The following is a 17,114-nucleotide window of genomic DNA, read 5'->3' on the forward strand; positions in this document are numbered from 1 at the left end:
TAGATGTTAATAATGTGGATAAAGGTGCATTGATTTTCAATGTGGTAGATAAAGTAGCCAAAACAAGTATATAGTACATGCTTAATTATAATAATTAAGCATATATTACATTATATATAATACAATATATAGAAACTAAGCAGATTATAGAGGCTAGTGTGGTTTTCTGGCTTGGCAGCAGTAATAATAGTTGCAAGAGTGTCTTTATTGGCTGCACAGAGACAACACCGTCTTTCAGATGTCCAAATGTCCCTACATGTGTACACAGTCATTTTTTTGTCTGCACACAGCACAGCTTGTCCCCCTCTCAGTCCCCTTTGGCCGTGTCCGGGCCAAGTAGGCCTACAAGGAGCAAGAATGTGACAATGGGATGTAAATGGGAAGAATGTCTTCCCATTCATTCGGGGGGGGGATGAGAGCATGTTTACAACATGAAGACAGGGGAAATTAACTGGATGAATTACAGTTAAAACAATCATACATGTCACCTTTAAAAAAAAAAATAAATAAAAAGAGCAGCACACCTGCTCGCAACTCTGCTGATGACATCATCTTGGGATGCCTTTTTCCACCTGCTAAAAACTTAGACGTTTCTTTAAAAAAAATAAAAATAAAATATAATCCTGTCACACTAAGAAAACAGAGTCCCGGGGTGTACTATCATGATTTATTATGACACCTGGCTCACAGCCTGACACCCACTTGAAGTCAAAACGAGCAAGCAAAACATGAAGCAAGGCTCTGCGGACCATCGGCTACACCTGCACATTCGGCTTGTTGCTGCCAGTGTTGTGGGAATGCAGTTTTGTAATATTTGGACCCGCTGTTGTAGCTAAATATGGTTGGCAAAATAGTAGAAATGATAGAGTAGAGGACAAGCACAATAATAAACAATAATATTCAGTCTTTGTACATATCTTGTACACATTAACAGCAGGCATTTGACGACCATTAACTTTTCAATACCAAAGACGTATTTATACGTTTTTATAATCCCGAAAACGCCCGATCCCAAAGGCGTCTTGTACGGCAAAAAGAGTTGATGATGCAACTGCACACTAATGCATGTCACTTTTAGAGCAGGTTTAAGCCATAAAAACGCCCACAAGGTGGCAGAAGTGCAACTGATAAGAGCTGGGAATGTGGATTTGAATGAAAAAAACATAACGGCATGACAAAACATGACAGCAAGGAGGAAGCGGAAGAACGTGGACGGGGGTAGCGTGCAGGTTACGCATTGTTGGGAAATTTGAACACATGCGCACGCACACACACGCGTGCACACACACAGTTCAATTCCAAATGTGAGAATTGTAAGTAGTTCATGGTGTTATATTTGTAAATAAATTGTTATTCTAAGTGAAATTTATGCTTGAAATTTATCCTTTCACGAAAAGCTGTTTTTCTCCCTTTTTTTTAGTCAGGAACTGATATTTCCCTGAAACTTACCTATGTTCTACTGCTGATTACTAAAGAACGCAAAAAGGTAGAAACAGTCTTTTTTTTCTGATGAAAGACGGGAGTCTAATCTTTCTTTTGGTAATGTAGGATAATATTGTTTTATTCTTAGCTGAGTGAGTATGATAAACATTTACTAGAAGTAGATAGAGTAGATAGAAAGAATGTTTCATTAACTTGTTAACTGAATGAATGAGCATTTATTTAAGTGGTTATAGAAACACAAAGATTAAGTGCATTCACATAATCAGCAGTCAGATACGGTCACAGAGTGGGGCAAGTGGGTCAAAGATAGGACGTACTATGCTGGGAGTGCATGTGCTATTTTGTAGAGTCCTACCACGTCAGCTGAGCTGGAATTTTCAGATGTGGTCATCACACACCTATCACCAAATAATGCGAGGGATAAGATGTCTTGGGCTACCGTGGCGCCGATGGTCTGAGGAAGACAACTACAAAAGGCAGAGGCGACTATCGATCAGGGCTGACTCTCTCCTTCTGGTCAGGAGGCCGCTGGAGGACAGACATTAGCCGCGGCGCTACAGAAAGATCGCTGTCCTATTCTGTCTGACACATTTTCAATACATTCTGCAATCCTTGTTAATTGGAATGTGAGTCTTATTCCTTCTCATGATTGGAGATTAACGAACACGCAAGGGGAGGTGAAATTTATTTAACAGAGTGTTCCTTGAGACCTCATTAGGCTGCGGAGAATTTCATCTCCAAGAGTACATTCCATGTTTATATGTGTGCCTTGAAAGATCAGTCAAAATTGTCTAAAATGGCCTGAAAACTGGCTGGGATTGAATGAGTTAATGATCAGGTGGTTTAAAAGTAATCACAAAAATAAAACTTGTGGAGAGCGTGTTTGTTCAGTCGTTTGTTATTTAGCAAAACTTCATTTGCATTTAAGTGGTTGGGAGGCCAAGCCAAAAGGTCCTGACAAACCCCCCGCTCAAATTAATTTATTTATTCATTTTTAATTCATGTTAATTGTTTTTTTTGTATTTTATTAGGCCTGTCAAATGATTCAAAGGTTGAATCAGGTAAATCACATTTTGCAAATCAGGATTAGCGGTAATCACCATTTGCAAATATGTCTGAAATATGCCCATTTTATTGGAAGAAAGATTTAAAAAAAAACAGGACAGGATTATGTATATTTGTATGTAATAAGAGCTCCAAATGAACTGAACATTTAAATCAAGCTAAAAGATAGCACACATGTCTGATAATCTATTTGCCTAACATGACTTTCTTTATTAGTAGCACAACATTTGAATCCCACTTTGACCTTGTTATTATGAGCCAGGAAGGGTTGCGTTCAAAGACACCACGTAACTTAATTTGAATTCACGTTTTGAGTTTATTTTCTGGGATTTCCAAGCATACTTAAAGGCAGCAAATTGTTTTTCCCTGTTAAGATTTACAAAGTAAGTGATGAGATTATCCACTTACCGTTTTTCTATGTCTTTTTGTTTATTTGCACCACACATACACGCATAATGAAGAGTCCCTGAATGCACCTCGTGGTTGTCTGTGAGGAATGAGGAAGACACTTATATAAACACTTAGCACTATCATACTAGGTGTTAGCATGCTAACATTAGCATGTTAGCATTGTTAACATGCTAACATTAGTATAGTAGCATCTTTAGCCATTTTCATAGGCACTGTTATGCTAGGTGTTAGCATGCTGGCGCATATTAGCATTTTTTTTGCAGTTTTCATGAATATGAGATTAAGCAGACACCGCTATCATACTAGATGTTAGCATGCTGACGTTAGCATGATAACATGATCATACTAACATTTTTAGCATTTTCAGGTAGGCACATATACAAACAGTGCTATTATGCTAGGTGTTAGCATGCTAACATTACCATGTTTGCATTCTTAGCATTCTTTAAGTCATTCAAACCCTTCCATGGTACATTTTCATGGTCAAGAAATCTAAATATGTAGATAAAATAAATGTAGGACTAATATTTATGGTGTAGATCACAATATGGCTGAACTATTGCACTTGGCGGAGGTCTGCACTTTTGTAGTATTCTGCATGTAAAACTATAATTATTGTCTATACTGTAGCTATATATTTGTGTTAACATTTTTGGGTGTCTGGAACGAATTAATTGGATTTACATTATTTTCTATGGGAAATCTTGCTTTGGTTAGAGTCCGTTTTGGTTTGAGTGTGCCCTTCTGGAACGGATTCCTGACGTTAACCAAGGCACCACTGTACGTCCACACTGTTTTACCCCCTGTCCTGTAGCACCACATGCTGGATTGCACAACTCCTGCACAACTTGGGCCCCAATGCGAGTAGATTCTATAAATTCTGCACCTTTTCGGACACGTGTGCCCCCCTTCTGCAAAGTGTCATGGAGTTGCCAAGAAAAGGAAACAAAGGCGATCAAAACATTCTGGTTTACATGTGACGCTTATTGTTGACTGAATCCACAAAATGTATTGCTTTGAGGTTTTCATGAAGTAAAACATTTGCACAGGTTGGTCATGTGGAAGTGGTCATCATACATGGAACTGCATGACGGTGCGTGTTCACCTGTTTAAACAAAGTCTACTTTATTATTTCAGCAGTGCGTATGCAGGGTTTAGTCGTACAGAATCAACACGTGGCAAAATATTTGCCCTTTCCGGTACATGTTGAACAACGTAATAAAAAGCACATGTATGACATGACACATGTTAAAGGTTGTCATATGTTCTCATGTTGAAAGGCATCAAGAGCGCTTGAAAGTGTTTGAGTTATTTGAGGCCCAAAGCCTCAGGAGGTTAGCAGGAGGCGACGCCGTGGAAGCGTCCTTTGGCTGAGCCCGCGACGCCTCTTCAGCACGCGAACACGCCGTTCCGCGAGCAAAAACATTCCTCCCATGGCCGTCCGTCCAAGTTGTCACGATCGACTTGGCTAACCTTCCTGAGAAAACACGCAGAGAAGAGCGGAGGATATCCTGTTTGTGTCCGCAGATACGAGAGGAGAAGCGCTGCGAGGGAGGCCGCCCGCGTGTTTGCTTTGGCCACGCTTGACGCTGCTTTTGTCGTCCAAAACTGCCATTTTTCTTTCCGATAAAAGTGGGCTGCTAGGAGACTCAATTAGAGGCAATCAGTCTGACATGTGCGGCTATGGCTAAGTGCTGGTGTCACGGTAGTAATCAGCATAATAATCAGAATAACCACAATAATAATAACAATAAGGCCTCAGCTGTCTGCTTCACATGGACGTGACGTGCCCCCCCAAACATTAAATGTGAGCCATTCCTTTGAAAGCTGACCTTTAACACCCCGCCCCTTCCTCCACAGAATTCATACAAGCGTTGCATTGGAGTCTGACGAAGCGTCTCTTTATGCATCGCACTTCCACGGCGTGAATGAAAACCTTTGTGTCGGAGCAGGACGAGGACGTCCAACCAGCGTCAACATGTTCCTCACGCCGAGTGTGATGATGGTGGGTGCGTTTTTCTTAGGTGGCGCACGTCACTCCGGCGTCCTCCACGTGCCCGCAGTTGGTCTTGCCCCACCCAGAGAACTTGCACTGGTGGATGGCGTCTTCCGAGCCCGTACACGCCACGTCGTCCATCCAGATGAAACCCGTGCCTGCACACGACACACGCGCACAACAGACACGACACGTTGTCACGTCCTCTTGGGACTTCTAGCATTTAAAATACAATTATAAAATAAACAATTACAAAAATAAAAAATAGATAAAATTATATAAATAAAAAATAAAATTATAAAAATACTGTATATTACAAGTATAAAACATCTTAAATACATTTCTGTATTTATGAAAAAAAAAAAGTCCTGATCCAAAGTACACCACATCAAGTGGCATCTATTTAAACATAAAGCACCTGTCAAAAGTTTGGAGACACCTTCTCATTCAGCAGAATGCAAAAGTGTCTCCAAACATTTGACTGGTACTGTACAGCTATAGCAGTGGTGTCCAAACTACGGCCCGGGGCCATTTGCAGCCTGCAGTTTATTTTTTATTGCCCCGCGGCACAAAATATATATATTTTGTTCATTTTCACTGCATCAAATCTTAAAACTTCAAATTTCAAGCCTAACCATTGACATGCTTTATTATTATTATTTGCATTTTTTTAATTTTAGATTTTTTTTGATAGAAAAAGCAGAAAAATACACAATATTTTCCAAATGCTCAGTCTTTTTTCCTCCTTTTTCTTTCCCCATTTTTTCTCCTTTCCCCCCATGTTTTCCCCTCTTTTTCTTGTTATTTTTTTCTTTTTATTTTTTTGTTCCAGTCTTGATCAAGCCAATAATTGATTCTGATGCACTATTATTTTTTTTAGGGATTTTTTTTTTACTTGAAAAAAGAAAAGTGGTTATAATTGGAGTCAATGAGACCAAATTATTCTTTTACGAATCACAAACGAATCGCAAAAATAAAAGTTTTTGGTGCCTCGATGGTTAAATGTGGAGTACCAGTCACAAGTTTGGAAACACTTTGTCATTCAATAGAATTCCAAAGAGTCTCCAATCTTTTGTATATTCATAGGAGTGTCTCCTGATCCAAAGCATACCACATCATGTATCATCTCCAAACTTTTGACCGGCACTGTAGCCTTACAGAGGAAGCATGTTTCGGGCACGGCGTACCTTGTCCAAAGCGTCCCGTCTTATGGACCTCGGCCGCCGCTCGGTATCCCAGCATCCTGCAGACCACGTCTCCGTCGTTTTTGTCCCATACGTCATCGCACACCGTCCCCCAGCGGCGCTCGTGGAAGACCTCCACGCGACCCTCGTGAGGACCCGAGCCGTTGACCAGGCGCACCAGAGTGTCCTCCACTGTGAAGATGAACAGAAAAGCTGCAAATGTTGACTGAAAAGGTTGAAATAATCAGCAGACAATTCTGCTCAAAGACAGAAGGAAATTCAAAATAAAAAAAAGCATGCAGAACAACAAGAATCTAAGTCAGGGGTGTTCAAAGTGTGGCCCGGCGGCCATTTGCGGCCTGCGGCTGTTGTAATATTGCATTGTAAAAATAGAATTTAACAAAAAAACTTTTAAAAAGTACAGTACAGTATCAAAAATCAATAGGGTTCCAACTCCTCACCGGTTTTGGCTCCTTGGTCTCCCTTCTCTCCTTTCATGCCTCGTTCTCCTCTCTCCCCTGCAGACACAACACAAGAGGATGGTCATGTTTACACAACAAACAGCAGAGGTCACAACTATGATGATGATTTTTATTCTTTTCTTTACGTTGTTTCTCCACCAGGGGCGCGTTTGCCAGTGTAAGCGTGGTGTAATTGCCTCCTAAAAACAGCATCAAGTGTATGAATGAGAGTAGAAGTCAGAGGCTGCTACAGGAGCGTCACTTGCAAATGAAACTTGCTCTGATTAGCGGTTGAATTGCCCAGTCAGCATTTTCTTCCAGCTCATTTTCACCTAGGAGCTCTATTTCTGTTGCCACGAAACCACCAGCGGGCTTTAATGTGATTTCTTCTCACTGTGGCCCTACTCCTAATGTGGTCGCCTACAAGCCACGGCATCACCCGCCCTTCCTGGCACGTCGGGCGGGTGCCATTTCCAGCAGCACCACATCCTTAACCACTTCATCACGTTTAACTTCAATCAAACTCAACCCAAAACTCTTTCGTTAGCTGCAACGGGCCGCAGCGCAATCTTTTTTCACTCAAATACCTCTTGTGGAATATTCTTTCCAGCCATGTAACCCCTAACCCAGGGGTGCCCAACGTGCATCTCAGGGGCCATTTGCAGCAAAAATGTGTGCATTGCCATTTGCTTTGAGGTCCTTGGTCCTTGAATGCACCATAGGTGTGTGCTGTGACATGCAAAGGTTCTGAAGTGGCGTTCAGCTCCTTCTTCCAGAACAAGTTGACATGTGCATTACATGCTAAACTCATCTGCCAGGGAAAAGTGTAAGATACTCTTCTCCTGTTCCATACATTTGATTTGACTTCATTTGATGTTTATTGTTATGCAAAGCGGCCGGACCGGAGCAGGAGGGGACAGAGAAGAAGAGAAAAGAACACAGAGGCGGGAGTGGCGGGACAGGAGGAGGGACAATACAAAGAGAGACAACAACACCTGCAACAACAATAACAAAACGACATAAACAAACAACAGGACTACATCAGCAAATGTCTATAACGGTCATAAAGTCCATAATAGAAATAACTCAATAATATCAACAGCCACGGTGATAAAACTGTATCGAAACAGTGAAAATATTAACCATAATAATGATAGCGTTGACAATAACTTAGTAATCTTATTGCCGACATCACCTTCACTGTAATAAAAATAACAACATGACAGCATGGATAAATCAGTGAGTTATGTGGGGAAGTACGTACTGTGAGTGTGTGTACAGTATGTATGTGTGTACAGGTGTCTCTGTGGGGGGTATTCTGCGAACGTGGCTCAACCAACCCGACATTGTGCTCAAGATGCAGCCCCAACAGAACCGAAGACTTTTTTAAATGGTACCTGTTACAGCAACAAAATTCAACACGTTAAAGTGCAGCAAGCATGTGTGGGCCTAGTACTCTGACGTCCTACGCCTAGTACTCTGACGTCCTACGCCTAGTACTCTGAAATCCTACGCCTAGTACTCTGACATCCGACGCCGAGTCCTCTGAAACACATTTTTCTGCAGTTCTCATATTTGTTTACAATGAAAACAAAATGTAGCCAACTTTAAGATAAAAAAGCTCATCAGAGTTCAGGGAATAGATGCTCTGATATTTTTATGAACGATTCTTTCACGTATTCTCCACCTCTGAACGGCTTCCCCCTCCTTACGATCTCATGTGCAGCCCAGTGTTGCCAGCTTGGCCAAATCTGGCGACTTTCTAAACCCTCTTGGTGATTTATTTTCCCAAAAGCGACCGGCGACAAATGTATGGACTGGTATTTGGAGACGTAAAAGTGAAAAAACGTTTTGTTCTGCCCCGGCTCACAGCAGTCACAAGCGGGGTGACACACACTATCAGCACACTATGCGCCTCTCCCGGAGTCACGGGCTCTGAACACATCGCTGAAGCACGCTTCTCGTTGTAAAACATATTGCTATGCTCTCGTAAATTCTACAGTTTCATTTTACTGTGCAGTAACTTGCTTCTGACTCAACTCCAAACTCAATCAACTTTTTTCTCTCCAGCGAGGCTCACCGCATACACTAGCCTACCTCCCCTTCACTTGCTCATCCAATCAGCAGTCACAATGCAGTCTAGATGCATTCACGGACTTGCAGTGAGTGGGATTCAAATTCTTTTCGAAAATACAACTTCCCCTACTTTGGTGTTAAAAAAAAAATCACAGAGCAAAGGGAGCCGCAACAAGGAGGCTGATGAGCCGCGGGTTGCCGACCCCTGTCCTAGGTAAACATGGAGGAAAAAAATAATACTTGCCGTGTCAGATTTCCCGGAGCTATACATTTCTGCAGGCGTACAGTAGTGAGGTTTAACCAAGACGATACTCGCGTAACCCGACTACTTGGCATCCGTTACACATGCACTTCTATTTGTTGTACTGCTGTTAAAACTGGTCAAATTCAGATTTAAACTTTTGAGTTTATAAGATGTTGTTTTAATCTGATGACTTGTGGCTCCAGACTATTTTACTTCAGTGGGCGAGGGGGTGAAATGGCTCTTTTGATAGCAAAGGTTGAGAAGGTTTGAGAAGCAGTGCACAGATACCCTAAATCTAAGCATGCGGCGTTACCTTTTGGTCCAGCAGGTCCAATGTCTCCTTTGCCTCCTTGACCACCATCAACACCAACGGAGCCTTTCATACCACGAGGACCCTGCAGGCCTTTTTCTCCACTAAAGCCTTGAAAAAACACACAATAACGTATTCTTTTATTATGACATCACATACTGTATATAATATATATATATAGAGAGAGAGAGATCCCAGCACTTCAAAATCGACACTGATATCAACCAATACAGATATTGGCAGACTCAGTTTGTTGCTCTGTGGAGCGCGTCATCACTCACACAATATCATTATCGGCAGAAAAAGCGATACGGATGTTATCCGATTTCTCATTTATTTGAATATCGGTCAGCCGATATAATGGGACGTTCCTAGTCAGAGGTCACTAATGTTGGACCTTATGAGAGGTGCGTCCCGACACTTTTTGTCCATTGCAGGGCTCTCCCAAGTGACCCACGTCTGTTTTTTTTTTTGGCTCGTAGTACATTCTAAAAATATATTTGAGCAAAACAACAGCAGCAAAAATGGAAAAATCGGCAGTAATTTTACAAGAATAAAGTCAAAATATCATGAGAAAAAACGTCGTAATCCAAAAAAAAAAGGTGGTAGTTTTACAGGAATCCCGTGTCCAGAATAAAAGTGGTAAAAACCGCACTATCCATCAGGTTTTTTTGTAGCTCCCTTTGCTCCCGCTAATAAAACCCATTTCCCTTCATGTAATGACAGAGTGTGTGTGTGTGTGTGTTTACACTTGAGCCTCTCCAAGCTAACGTGATAATGAGTAACACATGTCGCTACGCTGCCATGTTGTGAGAGAATTGTATCGGTATTAATAAACCTGACTGTTGGGCCACAGTGGAACGCCGCTTTTAATCAAGAATCCGTTCAAAAACATCCAAGGAAAACTGAAACGGACAAATCCCAAATGAATTTTTCCCATATAAGAAATAACGTCAATCCAATTCATCTGTTCCAGACACCCAGAGCACATTTGATAGAGAATAATGCTAGTTTAATGTGCAGAAAACAAAGTGAAATACATACACAGTCGTCCCTCGCGACATCGCAGTTGGAACATCGCACCCTCCCTCTATCTCAGTTTTTTCACAAATGAATATTTGTCTGCATTGTTGAATATGGCCTATTGGCATATTTAAGCACATTGTACTTATTTGTGGCCTAAATGAAGCATTTTCAAGCATACAAATTGCTAAATGAACTAACTAAATGAAGGAAAATACAAATGCAAGGCAGAAGAAGCATTCTAACTGTAATGTAGCATTCTACATTGACCACTAGGTGTCAGTGTTCGGCGAGACAAGGGCCAGACGTGATCGCCAGAAAAGGCATTTATTGCAAGTTTAAAGCATCTCACAACAGGCACAATCATAATAATAGCACGGGCCCACGACAAGACAAAACTCAACTCTGACCCTCCGACGTCACCTCCTGTTCTCTGCACATCTGTCCGCCCACCATTAAGGTCCTCTGGGGAGCACATTTACCGTGACTCACACGAGCAGGAGTTTTATTTACGTCTCCAGTGGCTTATTTTCTCTTATTACGTCTACTATATTGGGTAATATGAGTGTAAAGCCATTTAAAGCCGCCATTACAATACATTGATGAGACAATAGCACCACAGGAAGGTCGCTGTCCAGAAAAAAAACAAGATATTGCTAACGTGTGAGTCTATGTTATTTTATTTATGCCTAATGTGTATTATTTTCTCTGATTATGTCTACTATATTGGGTAATACAAATGTAAAGGTGACTATAGGGGTGTTATTTAATGTCTAGAGGGCTCTAATAATGTCAAAAACTGTATCTATAAGATCGTAAACAAGTTTTCTATGCCATAACTATGACAATATGCCACTTGTTACCTCCGCCAAGCAAAGCGCAAGCGCAGAGGTTATGTTTTTGCCCGTTTGTTTGTCTGTTTGTCTGTCCAATATAACTTCAAACGTTCTCAATGGATTTGGATGAAATTTTCAGGAATTGTCGGAAATGGGATACGGAAGAACCTAATTAGGATAAATTCAGAATCTTCCCAAAATTCAACCTTTTGCCTAAAACTAATTACCTGCTACTACTGCCACATTTCTCAACCGATTGAAGCCATTCCAACATCAAACTGTTCAACGTGACATTCAGGCATTCAATAGTAATAACAACGTCGCTGTAGCTTGGTTAATATGCAGGTCACATGATGTAAACGGAGCGTTGTTGGTGCTTTTTGGAGTCTTTTTTCAGAAGGCTTTATAGGTGGTATAGGCGCGTCCCATTACATGCATTCTTACCTGCCTCTTTTTATGTGTTTTTATATCTTTAGAACACACAGAAAACAGAAAGGCATGTGTTCATGTCTCACTTACGGATTGTGGATGACGGGCAAAATTACAAAAAAAAGTGCACTTTTCCTTTAAGAAGCAGATCTGACAGCCTATCTACTGTAATACTCAACGATATAGTGTAGTGTAACTACTGTAAATGATATTTTGCAAGGTGAAATGAGGGTGGTGCGAAGGTTTCATGGGGTTCAACATGTAATATTTGTTATTTTTCATGTGTTGGTGCGTAGCAACACATCTGCAGAGGGATGGCATCAGAGCACATTTTCAAACGGGAGTCCATCCAAATACTTTCATTTGTTTTTGCTGGCCAAGCCCACAAATATGGGACTTGTAAAAGCGCAAATCTGACTAATACTTTTTATATTCTATTTCATAACAGCTTCCCAGACTCTTTGCACATGTTGCTGTTGTAGAGCACTGCTTCTCAACTGGAGGGGTCGGGGACAACAAGGTAAAAGCAGTGTATATACACTACATACACAATCCCTTGTTTAGGCTGGACCATGGTAAGTGAATTTACGGAAAGTAGGAGTCCTTATTTGGAAATAGAATATTTTGGTAGTTACAGCAAAATAAACCTGTTTCTACACACAGTTTTAAATATTATGAGCGCCATCTAGACATGGAACACCCCTATAGTCACCTTTACACCTACCCCTATATTACCTAATATAGGTGACATAATAAGACAAAATAAGACATATAAGACGTCAATAAGACTCTTGCTCGTGTATGTTTCAATAAACATGTTCCAAACGTGTGGACAGGAAGTGACATTGGGAATTCAGAGTTGAGTTTTAGCTGGAGTACGGCCACATCAGTAGCCCGTCTTACTATTATGATGATAAAGATGATGATGATTATTGTGATCAGGTCTGGTGCTTGCGTGTTACTAGTGACACCTGGTGGCCAGTGTAGGCTACAGTTCATCAACGTCTTTTAATGCCTTAAACTGTTTTTGTATGTCAGTTCATTTCGACATTTGTGTTGGGGTCTGTTGTTTATGCTCCGCTCCATTTTGTGCTGTCACCTTTTGACCTTTTTTTGTGCTTCCCCTTAGATCCCTTCACTCCCTGAGTGGGCGGTGCCCCGAGGAGCACCCGTAGCACATAAGCTACACTTAAGCTACCTGGCTACGGGAGGAGTGGGATCGTGGGATCGTTACAACTTGTCTGCATGCTGCCAGTGAAGCTTCTGTTTTCTTTCTCTTGTTAAGACCTGTGAAACTAGCTTGTGTAGTTAGTTCCTGTTCCATGTCCTCCTTGCTCCTTGTGACGCCGACCCGCTCACCAGTGAGTTAGCCTGTTTGCTTTTTCCTTTTTGATCCTTTGGCCTTGTTAGTTTTTGACCTTCTTCCACGGTGCCTTACTTTAGCTCCCTTAGTTACACCGTCTACTTCAGTTTTTTGCTCAGTGGACTTTTTGTATTCTGTTGCTACTTGGTTCCTGTTGCAACCTTTATTAAAAACTGTACATTTTGACTGGAACTGTGTCTGGCTCCGCATTTGGGATCTTCACCTGACTGCCCATAATAATTTGTATGCTTTAAAATGCTTAATTTGGGCCAAGAATACATACAATTTGTTTAATTTTGCATGTTTTTTTACTATGTATGAATGAATACATTTTTTTTTAAATGCAATAGAGCGAAGGTGCAATGTTTGAACCGCTGGGTGCCGTGGCGAGGGACAACCGTGTATATTTAATATACAGTGGGACCTCGGTTAACATCCGCCTCGGTTAGCACATTTTTCGGTGAACATCCAAAATTTTAGCTGGAATTTTGACATGGTTTGTGTTCGCCCGCTTGGTTAGCGTGCAAAATGTTGAGCGTAATAATCACATGTACGCTCACATCTTTGATCACGCACTTAAGATGAAATCACGACTTGGTTCAACCCTTGACTACGGCAGCCTGTAAAGCACATACATATAAGACATCCAGACAAACAATGAGCTATGGTTCCAAAGAAGGTTGCAAGTGACAGCAACATTCCAAAGAGGGTGAAGGCCACTATTGAATTCAAGAAACAAATAATTGCTGACATCGCCAGGATGTACTGGAAGCCCTCATCAACAATAAATACCATCCTGAAGAATAACGACGTAATCAAGTGAGCTAATGTTGCTAAAGGAGTAACGCTGTGAGCAAAACAGAGGCCACAAACCAGGGAAGCTCTTCAGAAGCTGGATCAGCGGCTAGCGGGAGCTAGCGAGAGACAATGCGAGGCTGCTATGTGAGGATCTAACGCAGAAAACGCCTGCAACGAGTGAGTCTGTTGACCAATGTAAAGCAACCTCCCTCCTTGCAAAACTAGGTAAAAGTGATGTTAAACGTTCAGTTGTCCGTTCATTCAGCATTTGTAATCATTTTTGCATCATTTTCTGCATGTCAAACTAGAATTATTGTCCTTAAAATGTGTTAACATTTTTTTTTTTGGATTTACATTATTTTTTTATAGGAAAAGTTAAGTCTTGGTTAAAGTCCGTTTTGGTTTGAGTCGGACCTTCTGGAACAGACTGACACTAACCAAGGCACCACGGTATGCAATATTTAATTGTCTCATATAATCATGGACCTGATATTAAGTGCTAATGTGTATATTTGTTGGTGCACAACCTCCAGTAAGTAAGCACACTGCCTGCTACCACACACATCAAACAGCAACATAATAATCTTCTCTCTGAAAAACAAACTCCACGCTCGTCCTGGTGGATGGTGGGTCTGTATTCATTTAGTGCTTTTAATTTGATGTTGTTACGGCCTTAGTTTTACACAATACCTAATAAATAAGACACATTAGATCGCCGGAGATTTGTGGGAACCCGAGCCGGTCCGTGGGGCCGCTGCAATAAAGTGTTTATTCTCCACTGAACAACAAGCAACAACCACTTAACAACGTCTCAGTTGCCAACAACAATCTCATGACCCGCAAATGCAAGTTTGTGGGAAAGAGTGATCTGCCACTATGAAATAATAACGTAACATTACGAGTTTTAAAAAAATTTATGTTGTAAATTTCTTGGATCACTTGATTGCATTTATTTGTATTTTGCTTTTTTTTTTTTTTGCTAAGAAAATATCTATTGTGTTTTCACTTGAGTTGCAGGATTAGCCACAGTAGACCGCATATTTATTTATTATTTATTTAGGAACAATCCAGTCATTTGTTATTTATTTGAAATACCTATGTTCCACTTTCAGCTGTTATATTATTATATGGTTTAAAAATGACTGTTTTGATTGGGCTTTTTTTCTTTTTTCAACAAAGATATGTCAAATCAACACATTTTAGAGCTATAATTATAATACCGTGGTTATTGGTTATCATAAAATCTCAATCATACAATCTCATGCCTAGTCTCATAGTCTAAAAATACAAATATTCAAAAAATATCATTTTATATTACTGAATTTGTTTGTCTTAATAATGTACTCTGAATACATTTGACTCAACGTCATTGAGTGTTGACCTGCATGTGTTTTGAAGGCTATTCTGAAATAAAAAAATCCATTTCAAGCTTGCTATTACCTCTCTAGAGTGTCTCAGCGCCAGTTGAGCAGGTGAGAAGCCCTGCTTTACGGAACAAATCCTGTTGGATGCTATGAATGCAACGTCAGGGCGCTGTACCAACCTCTCAAACCCGTCAATCCAGGAGCCCCGGGGGGGCCCAGTGGTCCCGTGTCTCCCTTCTCTCCTTTTGGCCCCGGAGGCCCTGCAGGAAACACACGAAAACCTTGAAACTGACTCGATGCTGAACGAGACAAAATCCTGCAGCTTTTAAACATGCACTCCCTCGCTGCACCACTTCATTAGGTACACCACCTCATGAGATCCAATGCAAAAAAAAAAAAGTCTGCCTTTGCAAAGATAACCGTGCTCGCTCATGTGCTCACATTTGCATGGTATCTGGGGACTGCCTGATGACATCATTCCCCAACTTGAATGTAAAACTTGGCTTGGTCTTGTAAGCTAACATGAGCAAGAGAATCATAACGGTCGTAATAACGTGGTGATCGGCCTGCAGATATGGCTGTTTCTGTGCCATGATGACATCACATCATTCCGACAAGACTGGGAAGTCATTTGGTACCCTGGCAGAGGCCCCGGTTAGCTCTTAACCAAATGTTTGCACGCCAGGACTCAGTACTATTCTGTGCAAACATCAGCTGGCTGCAGTCAGCACATCCACCCAACGGAGATCCAGTGGTGTACAAAGTGTCGCCCGGGAGCCATTGGTGGGCCGTGGCTGTTTTTTTATTGGTCTGTGGCACAAAAATAAAAATAAAATCAAAATATCATTGAAAAAGAAAACTAAAAAAAAAAAAACAACCAACAACAAACAAAAAAAACAGCAGGACATTTACTAGAATAAAGTCACAAAAAGTTGTAATCTGACAAAAAAGTCATATTTTTACAAGAATAACATTGTAATATGATGAGGAAAAAAAATCATTTTAGCAGTAAAAAGTTGAAATCCATCCATCCATCCATCCATTTTCTATGCCGTTTGTCCTCATTAGGGTCGCGGGGGCATGCTAGAGCCTATCCCAGCTGATTTCGGGCGACAGGCGAGGTACACTCTGGACTGGTTCACCAGCCAATCGCAGGGCACATCAAAAAGTTGAAATATCAAAGAAAAAAATAATAAAAAATAATAGTCCTCTTATTATGAAAAACAATGAAAATAAGAATAAAGTTGTAATTTTCGGTTACAAGAATAAGGTAAAATTATTATGAGAATAAAGAAAAAAGTTGATATAATAGTTGGAATTTTTTATTTTTTTTTAACCCTGCAGAATTGGGAAAAACAGCTGTAATTTTACAAGAATAAACTGGTTGGTAGTGTCTTGTCTGTTGTTATCGACCCATTACGCTGCTACGTGATGTTTTTGTTTTTTAGCTCTTTCCTATAAGACGCCGTGAGTAAGAATGGTATGTGGAATGGTAACCCCCCCGCGATTTCTAGGGAGCTAAGTTCATTGTGAGCTGTGTTGTTACTCTGATTGCTCAATGAAGAGTTATTTCTTCTTCACAGGCTTGCAGATGGCACAGTGTTAACTACATGATTCACTGTCGTTGATGTTGCAATAATGCGATGTTGACGGTAAAGCTCTGTAATGGCTTTCAATGTAGGGAAAAAAAACAATACCGATGTTGGCTGATATCACATTTTTATGCCAATATCGGGCCGATAATTATCAGTGACCGATATTATCAGACAACGCCAATATACAGTGTGTATATTCAGGGATGCGCCGATCGATCGATCAGCCACTGATCAGCCTATTTCTGTGAAAAAGCACGGTATCAGCACATGCCGATACTTGCTTTTTACCGCCGATCACCTTTGCCGATCAGCTCCGCCCCCATTGCAGCATCGAGCCTATAGCGACCGTCTCCCTCTCACTTCACTTCCCTTCAGAAAGCCAAAACAAGCATGGCTGCCGTGTGGAACTTCCTGTCGTTGTGAACGTGACATAAGTTTGTCACCCTGCAAGACATGCCACAAAAAATATCTTACCGGGACGGCGCCTGAAAAAGCTTTGGTTTGATGCGGCATTTG

The 17,114-nt window shown here is 41.0% G+C and overlaps 1 protein-coding gene across 1 annotated transcript in view; it reads right to left on the reverse strand.

The window, feature by feature from the left end:
- Window positions 1-306: 306 nt before the first annotated feature.
- Window positions 307-17,114, reverse strand: part of scara5 (scavenger receptor class A, member 5 (putative)) — a 50,635-nt gene continuing 33,827 nt past the window's right edge. The window contains exons 8-12 of the mRNA XM_054762115.1: window positions 15,183-15,263; window positions 9,194-9,301; window positions 6,561-6,617; window positions 6,103-6,291; window positions 307-5,073 (exon numbers count right to left, since the gene is read on the reverse strand). Of these exons, the coding sequence (XP_054618090.1) occupies window positions 4,940-5,073; window positions 6,103-6,291; window positions 6,561-6,617; window positions 9,194-9,301; window positions 15,183-15,263 (569 nt within the window). The 3' untranslated portion in view covers window positions 307-4,939. The remainder of the gene's footprint in view (window positions 5,074-6,102; window positions 6,292-6,560; window positions 6,618-9,193; window positions 9,302-15,182; window positions 15,264-17,114) is intronic.

This window comes from Dunckerocampus dactyliophorus, chromosome 19 (genome assembly GCF_027744805.1).
Source record: "Dunckerocampus dactyliophorus isolate RoL2022-P2 chromosome 19, RoL_Ddac_1.1, whole genome shotgun sequence".
In the NCBI taxonomy this organism is placed as follows: domain Eukaryota; kingdom Metazoa; phylum Chordata; class Actinopteri; order Syngnathiformes; family Syngnathidae; genus Dunckerocampus; species Dunckerocampus dactyliophorus.